Source organism: Camelus ferus, chromosome 16 (genome assembly GCF_009834535.1).
Source record: "Camelus ferus isolate YT-003-E chromosome 16, BCGSAC_Cfer_1.0, whole genome shotgun sequence".
Lineage (NCBI taxonomy): Eukaryota > Metazoa > Chordata > Mammalia > Artiodactyla > Camelidae > Camelus > Camelus ferus.
In genome coordinates this window covers 38594418-38605390 of record NC_045711.1, presented here as the reverse complement: position 1 = coordinate 38605390, position 10973 = coordinate 38594418, and the positions used below count along the sequence as shown (strand labels likewise).

The 10973-nt window shown below is 42.6% G+C and overlaps 1 protein-coding gene and 1 non-coding gene across 6 annotated transcripts in view; both read right to left on the bottom strand.

Moving 5' to 3' along the window:
* Nucleotides 1–10973, bottom strand: part of SMYD4 (SET and MYND domain containing 4) — a 59238-nt gene that overhangs the window by 26993 nt on the left and 21272 nt on the right. For 3 of the 5 annotated variants that reach the window (XR_004311748.1, XR_004311747.1, XR_004311746.1), the window contains exons 6-10: nt 5659–5841; nt 5060–5223; nt 3733–3865; nt 2784–2900; nt 2469–2592 (exon numbers count right to left, since the gene is read on the bottom strand). Coding sequence is in view for 1 of the 5 variants with exons in the window: in XM_006185055.3 (XP_006185117.1) it covers nt 1185–1338; nt 2469–2592; nt 2784–2900; nt 3733–3865; nt 5060–5223; nt 5659–5841 (875 nt within the window). In the remaining 4 variants the exon portion in view is untranslated. Of the gene's footprint in view, nt 1–446; nt 1339–2468; nt 2593–2783; nt 2901–3732; nt 3866–5059; nt 5224–5658; nt 5842–10973 lie in introns of those variants that run through there. The other 2 variants (XM_006185055.3, XR_004311749.1) reach the window with 2 other exon arrangements.
* On the bottom strand, nt 6330–6402 carry TRNAT-UGU. The gene has a single exon. It is a non-coding gene; the product is annotated as a tRNA-Thr (tRNA).

The following is a 10973-nucleotide window of genomic DNA, read 5'->3' as shown; positions in this document are numbered from 1 at the left end:
AAAGCTCTTGCCAGGCAGCTTCAGGCTATTCAGTTCCTGATAATAATGTGGTGGCAACCACTGTGCACTTTTTGGGCAAGGCCAGGGTGGGCAAGTGGTCAAAGCACTGTGGGCCTGCTACTCTCCACGAATGCATCTGAACCACTTGGTCAGCAGTGGTGACAGAGCAACCAGGGTTCAGACCCAGAGCGTCTCCCAGCCTTCTGACCAGGACGGACTAACCCTAACCCTAAACATCCAGGTAGATGACAGCTATCATTCCTACCTTCTGTCTCTTAAGTTTGAAACCACAAGCAGCAATGCTCATACCCTCAGCATCTTCTGAAGTTGCTTTTCCCCCCCTTCTTAGTACTTAAGCAATCTGTATTTTCATTTGCCTGCTTGGGGAGGTCTGGTGGGGGAAAGTGGTCTCTTTTCAGGCCTGCTAATAAACAGAACTCAGAAAGGATGTGTTATAACGTCATTGTTACAAGCTTGATTTTATTAGTGTTTGGCCAAGGGTATAGAATGAAAGCCAGATAATAACGACTGGAAAAACTGGCAGAAGACAAATGGCAAGCTGCCATCCAGGGAAGAAATTGCCCAACAATAAAACGGCTTCATATTTATCTCTCTGCTCACAATTTATACTCCACCGGTTTTAACAAAGGATTCGAGGAAGCTTGATACCATAGATGAAACTGTGTCCCAGAGGTAAGGAGCCTCGCTGATTTCTTGCTTTGTAATTATTTTTCAATTACAATACAACTACTAGGAGTTTAGGTTCCCACTGGAGTGGTACAAAACATTTCATTACTAGTAGAAACCATAGGAATGTTCCAGGGAAACAGACTATCATCATTTAGTAGGGTGGCGGCTGGCCAACACCCCAGGCTAACATCCAGATGCCTGCAGAGCAGCTAAAATCCTTTTAAGGGCTTAGGCTCTCCAGATACCAGTTTTAAGTCTTTTCTGGAAACTGGGAGTTTTTACTGAAGGGTAGTTAACTATTTCAAGAAACATTCATCAGAACAGGTGAGCATCTTTCCAACTGCAATGCCTTCCAAGTCCTCCCCTCCCCTTATACATTCGGCCTGTGGCTGTCAGGCCAGTCCTGTATTTCCTGGCGACAGCTCAGCAGCAACAAAACCTCTAACTCATCCCACACGGGTGCCTTTCCTGTGGGTCAAAGTCCCCTTGGGACCTTATTCATTGGGCCCCACAGGAATGGGTGGCAAGTCCAATATGCAGGATTTCATCTTTTGCAGCTCCTGGACCTCGTTGTTCCAAGGGCCGTAGTGCACTAACAGAACCTCCTCTGCCTTTTGTATTGTGTTCAGAGCTTCGGGGATTGCAAACCTGAACCAAAGGAGGTAAGAGGAATGAATCCACTCATTCAGTCAGGCAGACATTAACTGAGGGCCTACTCATATCCTGTGAAGAATGTAAAGTAGATTGCTTTTGTCTTCAAGGATCTTACAGTCTAGAAGGGTAGATAAGACACAAACACACTGCAAGGCAGAGTCTGAGATGAAAGTTATGGAAAAAAAAAGAAAGTATTAAGCTTCCAGAATCCTGAAAAACGGGCATATCTCAAAGCACTAATCTGACATTTACGCCAAGGTTCCCTCAGAAGTCTTCATCTTAGAGAGTAGGCCTACCTGTGACCTAACTCTGCAGCCTTTTCTCTCTCCCTGACGAGTGGACTGCGTCTGTCTCGGGTATTAGTCCACCCACCACTCATAATCTTAGGACCGAGCTTTAAATGCTCTACCAACACCAGTGGACACCAGTGGCAGCTTTATCAAGGCTGGACATATTCCATCTAGAAATTCTGAAGCTAGGGCCTCCTAATGATCCCAGTTACAAAAGCAGATGAGGCACCAACTCATCAACTCTACTATTCTTTCTTTTTAACTTTTTTAAAGCAGGGTTTCTCAACCTTGACACTATTGACATGGGGTCTGGATAATTCTCAGCTGTGGGGGGGCTGTCTCGTGCATTGTTTAACAGCATCTCTGGCCGCCATGCTAAGTCATGACAATCAAAAATGTCTCTAGACATTGCCAGATGTCCTCTGGAGGGCAAAATGACTCCTAGTTGATTACAACTGCTTTAAAAGGAATAGGGCCAGGAAGAAGGAAGAGGCCTTGGAGTTGAGGGTGCTGAGAATGAGCGCTGAGGGAGGGAGGCGTGAGTAACCGCGGAGGACTGAGAGGAACCGCTACCACGGCAGGTGGGGGGCGGCGGGGCAAGTTCTCCCTGGGGAACTCCCTTCAGAGCCAAGAGCTTCCCTCTATTTCTCAGGATGAAATTCTAAAGCTTTAAGTTGGTCAGCCGAACACAAAGAAGGGATCTCTCCTTAAGAGGATATAAAGATGTTTTAACACACTTAAAAGCACCATAGGAAAAAAGGAATACAAAGAAGAGCCTAATAAAAGAACAGTACGTGGTCTGGCGAAGGGCTAGGAAGCAAGAGAAAGACTTACCCATTGAAAAAGATCTGGGCCAGTTTGAAGAGCTCGTGGCCCATCTCAATACTGGATGGCCCGTGGCAAGCCTCAACTACTCGGAGACTCTTCTGTAGATGGGCAGCTGACTTCTCCCAGTCCCCTGCAAAGAAAGGAAAATCTGGTTCCAGAAAAGAACCACAGTCAACTGTGGGTGAACATTTCCAGCTAAATGGGAGTGAGGGCAGCCTCAGTTCCATCACTAAGAGAGAACTAACCAGGCGAGGCTAAGGTTGTGACCAAACACACAAAGCAGGCTCGCTCTGTGGGGGAGGAGAGAGAGACACGTCATACCTAAGGCAGCATAGGCCCGGGCCAGGTGGTCCTCGATTTCTCCCACCATGCTGTGCTCTGAGGACAGGAAGCTCTCAGCATCATGCTGGCCTCTCAACAACAGCTGAATGGCTCGCTCTGTCAATTCAAAGGAAAGTGGCCTCATTACAGACACAAACCCAGTCCTAGAAATGAAAACCCAGCTCTTAAATTCTCTATGAGCTACGCTGAATGTGGAGACCCCACTTTGTCTTCTTGGGTTGTGACCAACCCACAATGTTTGTTTCAATAGAGCAGTTTCTCTTACGTTTTCTCTTTCCATAGAAAAAGGTGCTGGGTGAGGCCTCCCCACATTGACTCCGGGTTTCCAATTTCAATTTGAAGTGGAATGACTACATACCATTTACGGTCATTATTTCTCTTGACTCAGAAATTTAAGCTAAAGGTTGACTTTCACAAAGTAGGGTAAATAAATTCCCACAACGTCAAGCTCTAGGGCAGAGTTTTCCAGGGTAATGAGGGATTCCGTAACTCCCTTTCTGGAAAAAGCAGGATACTTATACCCACTGGGCACATGCCCCACTGCTCTTTAGAAGAAAGATGAGGCTCTGATGAGGAGAGAACAGTCTCTGTAGGAAATCAGGTCATGAGCCCCTGGAATTAAAATAAATGACACTGAACTTCTGGATACACCCAAAGATCGTGGATGTCAGAGATAACCCATTAGTCTTTAACTAACTCTCTGGTGCCTAAGAGAAAAGCTTAAATCAACTGGCCCCTTTTCAAGGACATCACGCAAACTGAGCTGGCAAGAGTTTGGTCTCTATGGCCTACATAGCCATCTTGTGGCTGGCATGGGGATAATTCAATTCAATTCTTTAATCATCACTGAGTATCCTTGAGTTCAGGATGTGATCTCAGAATGAATAAAAGGGAAGGGGCTGGAGGACAAGTAGGGAGCCAGTCTCACCTAGTTTACCATTTCTGAGAAGCTTCCGGGCCATCCCCACCTGCTGCTGAAGGTTCTGCAGCCGAGAGACCAGGTGATCCCTGCTGACTGATTCCGTACAAGATGCGGTGCCACAGCTCAGAACATCACCTCCCTGCGGAAGTCAGTTTTGTCTTTATTCCTGTAGCAGAGTCACCTAGCAACACTGCATGTGCTTATACTATAGGATTGCTCCAGAGCTTCTGACCCTATAGGGGAAGGAGACTCCTGCAATAATACACCGTGACCAAGGGCAGACTGAATTTGGTTTGAGGGCAGCAATTCTAATGAAAGCAGGAGCCGATCCCACCCTGAGGTTTAATTTTTGCAACCCAAATTTAACTGGTACAGATCACAATTTCTATCTCGATAGCCCCTGTCTTATTTCTCTTTGGGGCCGGGACTTTGGATGACAGACACATTTCTAGTGGTTATGAAAAAGCTGTAAGAAAACTGATAGGAAAAGGTGCTGGGTGAGGCATCCCCACATTTGACCTTGGATGTGCAACTACAGCTTTCCAACACAACCGGCTCTACGTTCCACTTATGGCTCCCCTAAGACACCTGCTGTTTTGCAGAGGCCAGTATCTGTGGCCTCATTAGGCAACAGCAACCTCAGCAACCTGCTTTCTCCCAAGGACCCTTTCCCACCCTCCTGAGTTACTGCCCAGGCGCTGAGGGGGGAGCACGTGGCTCAGATTGCCTGTTCCTTTGGCCCAAATGGCTAGAGGGAAACTTGGTGAGTCTGATTTTCCTCCAGCCACTGGTATCGGGTTGATGAAACGCAGTTAAGTTTTTGCTCAGACCTCTGTCAGAGCAGTGCGTGTTTTTGTCCTCCTGGACTGGGAGGATTTGAGACTGGAGCTGGCAGCCATCTGGCCAGCATAAGAGGAAAGTCTGTCTGAGGTTGGGCTAAATGATAGAAAAATGGAGCTGAGGGAGGTAGAAAGAAAAACTGGGTCCTGGTGACATTATCTGAGACTCTGGCTCATGCTGTACTTCAAATACACCTATCCTGCGGCCTTTTAGTGATTTACTTCAGCAAATAAATTCCCAGTCTCTACCTACTCCAAAACAGTTTAGGTGGTATTTTCTGCTCTTTGCAAGAGAAAGATCACTAACTCCAACCTTTCCCCGTGGTTCCTGCAGGAGGGTAATCAATGTGTGGGGAAGATGGGTGGAAGGGAAGAGAGGGCACCATTCTCAGCACCTCCAAGTCCTGATGGCTTCCTCCTAAAGATGTAAGACGTTTAGGCTGGATAACTGACCTCCAGGAGAAGCAGAGAAGAGAAGGGAGAGAGAGGTTCACCTGCAGGAGCGCTCCGCAAGCGTGACAACAGAAGGCTTCCCGCCCGGGCCCCTTCTGGGAGCTCTGCTTCTCACGTTCACAAGGCGAGCAGTTGCAGTCAAAGAAATACTGAGACTTCAGCTTCTGGTGCCTCTCAGCAACACCCATCCTGCTCTCGTGAGGCCCTGTGGAGAGACCACGCTTGGCCAATATTTAAAGCGAGAGACCATTGAGCTACTTAACAGACTTCAGATTAGAGGAGGGTCTGGCTAAATATTCATCATGTGACAGGTACCTGTCACTCAAACATTTGTGGAACTGGAAGTAGAAACTGGCTTACAATTTGTGGGGACAGGAAGAAAAAGAAGCCAAGATGTTGTTCCTAGCCCATTTTCAGAATAGGACATTTATAGGGATTAAGCAGTGAGATACAGGGTAGTTTAGACACAAGAAGGCTTAGTAAGAAGGTGTTTTTTTTTTCTGCCCCTAAGTAGGCACTGCCTCCACCAGGAAACAAACGCTGCGCAGGTGAAGGCACCTACCCTGTGGCTTGCTCACGCTAATTCACTCTGCCCTTTTCTGGGGAGAAGGGCGGACAGGAGTGAGGATGGGTGGCTCACCATAGCAGTGGAGAATCTCCTGCCCTTTTCTGATCTGCTGTGATGCCCGAATGGTGGCGCTGGTGCTAATGAAGGACACGCTGGTGTTGGGGCTGCAGGAATGGTTCAGGAGGCTGATGACAGGGAAGAGGCCTGTGGCAAGGCGTACTTGCCTGCTGTCGGTAATGAGTTTCTCTTTAGATCCTGAAAGTGAGAGAGGAAAATGGGAAAAAAGTGTCAGGATATTAGTCCTGGCCTCGCCCTCCATTCCTCAGAAGATGAGCTGGGCAATGAAGCCCGGCTGAGTCATAGCTCCACAGCCGGATCCGATATAAATCAGATGGAACATGACTCACAGCAAACTCTGGTCTCCAGGAAGCAAAGCAAATGAGCACATGAAAAGTTCTCCCAGAACCTTGGAACCTAACCACTGTGTCTCAATACCACAAAAAGCCCAAAGATTAGAATTTATAGAAAATAATAAAAAAGGAATTATCAGAAGGGAGCTTTCTAGATAGACAGTTTCATAATGTTCATGAGGACATGGAAACCAGAGTACCTGTTGAGGTTACTTCTCAAAGACTTTTCTTGTCTAAGTGCTTTTGTTTAACTGGTCTTTGGTTAGTTAATACAACAAGTAATTACTATCCTAAGCTAAACAGGCTTATCATATATTTTATTTATTTATTTAATGGAGGTACTGGGGATTGAACCCAGGACCTTATGCATACAAAGCACACACTGTACCACTGAGCTATATCCTCCACCTTCATATATTTTTAAAAATCAGTATTTCTTATGTTAACCTCTTCATTCTGCCCTTTGTCCCAACTTGATGGGAAATCAGTCTGCAGTAGTTCTCGTGGAAAAAGCTCTCTGGACCAGTTCTATTCAAGACAGTCTCATGTCCCAAACAATCTCTTCCTTGAAACACAATTAAAACCAGCAATTTAACCACGTGATTGAAAATTACGAAGGAAGGAAGAAAAAGGCCTGGAGCAGTGAGGCTATTTCTGCACCAAGACTCACGCACTTACATTCATATGTGAATTCTCTGTATTCTCTGGCAGGCCCACTTGATCTTATTTTAGCCATAGTTCTACCTGGTGTGGTTATTTAGTTTCTCAGCCCACAACAGTCCAGAAACAGAACTGATAAGAGGCAGGTTTTCTGACAATGGCAAGAAAGATGGTGACAGACTGGAGGAGGAGGCAGAAAACTTATAAAAGAATAACAGCCCTAGGGCAAACGAAAACACTAGCACTACCCGAGTTTTACTACAACTGTAATGTTTCACTTAACCAGAGGTTCTCAGACTGACGGCGTAGTTGCCCGGGTTTTTGTAATAGCCATACATATCTCAGGAGGAAGCATGGTATAGATAACCTTGAGCATGCAGAAAGGCTTAAATTGTGTTCAGTCGCCTCAATGTAAACATGAGGAAATCGTATTGCCAACAAACCTAGTTGAAATATGAGAGATACTGGTATTTTGCAGGGAACTTTCAATTTTCTGAAAAACTGATAAACTATCAGATCATTGTGGCATCACTGTATATGCCAGGAATCTCAATACACCAATCACCGAAGAAATAATGTGGTCTCGGTACAAATGAGATGAATAAAGAAAATACGAACCACTGCGTGAAAATGCTCTGGAAAGGAAAACATTAACTATAGGAATAATTTTGTCTCTCTGCAGACAACTCTATTACCTGCTGCTGTGGTGAACAGGAATAGTACAAGTAAATAAAACTCGCAGGGAATCCAAATGACTCAATTTTAGTCAACAATTCTACAAATTGTATTGAAATCTTTCATCAGAGCTTCTCCTAAATGCTTAATGATTTTAGTGTCTCCCCTACCCCGTCCAATGCCTACCTTCTGGTATATGTGCTAATGAGCAGTGAAAATGCTAACAGGTGGGGAGGGAGGGCAGCAGGAAGGAGCAGCACAGGGCATGAACAGTTTGTAGTCTGAATAACCAGCCTCTGCATAATTAAAAGTTGACTTGCGTTCCCAACTACTGACAACTGACAATCCATATTAGAACAGCTGCTAAAATTTTCCCAGAAAAAATTTTCACAATACTGTGAATAATGTCAGCTTTGTGAATTATTTATGGATTATCTTCTAACAGAAGTAAGCCCAGGAACTGAGTTGGGTGAATATTTAATGTCAGGGTTGAATCTCTCTCTAATTATTTCTAAAAAATTAAGTATTGATTTTACAAATTATTCAATATTTTGCATTAGCCATCAGCCAGCAGAGATTGTAGAAAGTGAGAATGTTTATGTACCTTATCAACCAAATTTAATATGTGACATTTTGTGCATAAAACAAACAAACAAACAAAAAAGACTTGATTATTTTACCAGAAGTGTACCTTGCTAATATTCCTGGTACATTAAAATGAGACTCAAGTAAAGAAAACAAGATTCACTTACAGTACTTCCAGAATGTTCCTATTCTGGTAGATATTTTATAAAACAAGAAATATGTGTATATCAAGTAATCAAGGACCCACCGTGAAGGCAGATTCCTCACTTGCTGAAGAGTGAAAGCAAAGGGCAGTGAAACTGATCTGAACCTGCGCAGACCCTCATTAATCCTCGTACGCATGAATCCAGACACATCACGAATATGCCACTCCCACCGAGGTAGATCCAGACATACCAGGATCTAGAATATCATCAGTGGTCAGCTCTGTCCCTTAAAAGTACCAAAGAGAGGTTGCTGAGGGACTTTGATTAAATAGGATTTATGCAAAGATAATAACATACATTTTTATAGGTTTTTGTCAAACTCTATCCAACTTAACACTTTAATCCTTCTGTGCTACTAATGAAACAGCTGCTAATGAAATTCAATGAGAGCACTAAACTGGGAGGTGTTGGAACCCCAAAGAAATAATAAAAAAGGATAAAACAAGATTAGAAATATTAGCAGACTGAAACAAAATTAGATTGAATTCAAAAATGAAAGTGAACACTGCTGGTGGGCGTGAAACTGGTACAACTTTCCTGGAGGGCAATTTTGCTGCATTTATCAAGTGTCCTAAAAAGGTTCATGTAAAAAAAAAATGCTCATATCATCAGAATTATCTTTACCACTTAAATAAACTAATTAAAATTACCAAAGAAATACATGGTAGTCAGAAAAAATTTAAAAACACAAAATTACAGAGAAAATAAGTCACTTATAATCCTATCAGTCAGCCATAAGATTTTGGTGCATTCTCCTGCAGTCTTCTTTCTAGCCTTTACATATGGAATCCTTAACACAATTGGCAACATGGTGCACACAGTGATTTGTGAGTTATTTCTTTTAACTTAAAAAAAAAAAAACACCAAACCAACAAAGCAACTCTGCCAATCTGAAAGGGATAAAATGATACCTTGTCTTAATTACTAGAGAGAGGTTAGACGAGACAATCTTTATTACTTACTACTTTGATAAAGTGTTTGCTTATGTATATATTTTAACAGCTTTATTGTGATATACTTTATATACCATAAAGTTCACCTATTTTAAGTGAACTAATTCAACGAGTTTTTAGGAAATTTACATAAGTTGTGCAACCACTGCCACAATCCAGTTTTAGAACATTTTCATCACTTATACATAATTTTAAAAGTTGATTTTAAGTGTTGTATAGTTGCTTGAAATGTTGTCTCATTTTGTCACTCACGTTTCAATTTTGGTTTATGGTTTTTTTGGGGTGGGAAGTATTAAAACAACTATTACATTTGCTTACATTGTTGCACGTCAGCAATCTGAGCTCAGCTGAACATCGCTGCTGCTGGTTTTGTCTGGGATTACTCATATGATTGCAATCATCTGGCACGTGGTCTTCTGTCCTGAGGGAGCTAGCCCAGGCATGTTCACAGGCCACACCGTCATTTTACGGTGACAGTGGAAGTTGCAAAGTCTCTTAAGCTTAGACTCAAAGCTTAAGAGCTTAGTCACATGACGTCACTTCTATTGCATCCCATCCATCAAAGCAAAGTTTGGGGGCTGGCCCAGATTCAAGGGCAGGGGAAACATTCCACCACTTGATGGTAGAAAAAGCAAAAGGGGCAAACATACAGATGGGAGAAACTGTCGTGATCATTTTTGCAAATAATCTTCCCTTGAGGCCTTCATCCAATTCTCTCATTATCCATGTGAGGACGCTGAACCACACAGAGGTTCAGTAACCTGACCGACTTCATACTGAGTGTTAGTGGTTAGAGTGAGTGGAATGGGAACTCAGGTCTGCTGCCTTCCAGTCCAGTGTTTTCATTCCTTCCAGGATCTCTTTCACCTCCATTCTCTATCTTCTTTACTTTACTGATTGTAGTGTTTCTGAAACTTGGTATTTAAGTTAAATCTAGCTATCTTTGTGTGTGTGGGGGGGGTGGTAATTAGGTTTATTTATTTGTTTTTAGAGGAGGTATTGGGGATTGAACCCAGGACCTCATGCAGGCTAAGCTTGCACTCTACCACTTGAGCTACACCATCCCCCACTAAATCTAGCTATCTTTTAATTACCAAATTCAGTGTTATGTGCTTTAGACAGCTTCTTTCACCCTAAGACTATGTAAATGTTCACTTATCTTTTTCTAGATATTTTATGATTTAATTTTTCAATATTTAACTTTTTAATGATTTGAAGAAAGAATCTAATACATTTGGGGGGCTATCATGTAAGTATCACACTGTTTTTAATTATTGTTACTTAATGTGGATATGAAATCTGATAGTACCAAGCCCCTTCAGTACTCTTTAAAAACAAAAAGGCTATTCTTACCCACTTATTCAAGATGAACTTTAGAATCATTGTCAAATTTTAAGAAAAAGCCAACTGTGATTTTGTTTGAAATTGCATTCAACAGATTAGGTTAATGTGGGGAAACTGAAAAACAGTTTTCAGTCTTTCCTTCTAAGAATATGGCATGTCTCTGCATTTATCTAAACCTTTTATACTCCTTCAGATTAAAATACCCCTGCATTTCTGGAAGAAATCCTACTTGGTCATATATTATTGCTCCTTTAATAAGCTGCTGGATGTGACATAGCAACAATTTTTTTCAGGGTTTCTACATTTATATTCACAAGTGAGACTGGTCCATGGAGTTTTTATTCTTGGCTTTGTAAAATGTGTGGGGAAGGGTTCTAGGTTCCCCAATGCCCTGCAACAGGGCATTGTATTGTATAAAAATGATCTGTTCCTTGAAAGATACTTTTTCCTTTTCTTTATTTTTAAAAAATGTGGCTAATATGTTCCTTAAAAGTTTTAAAGAACTCACACGGAAAACAGTGGGTCTGGCTTGTTTTTATGGAAATATTTTGATA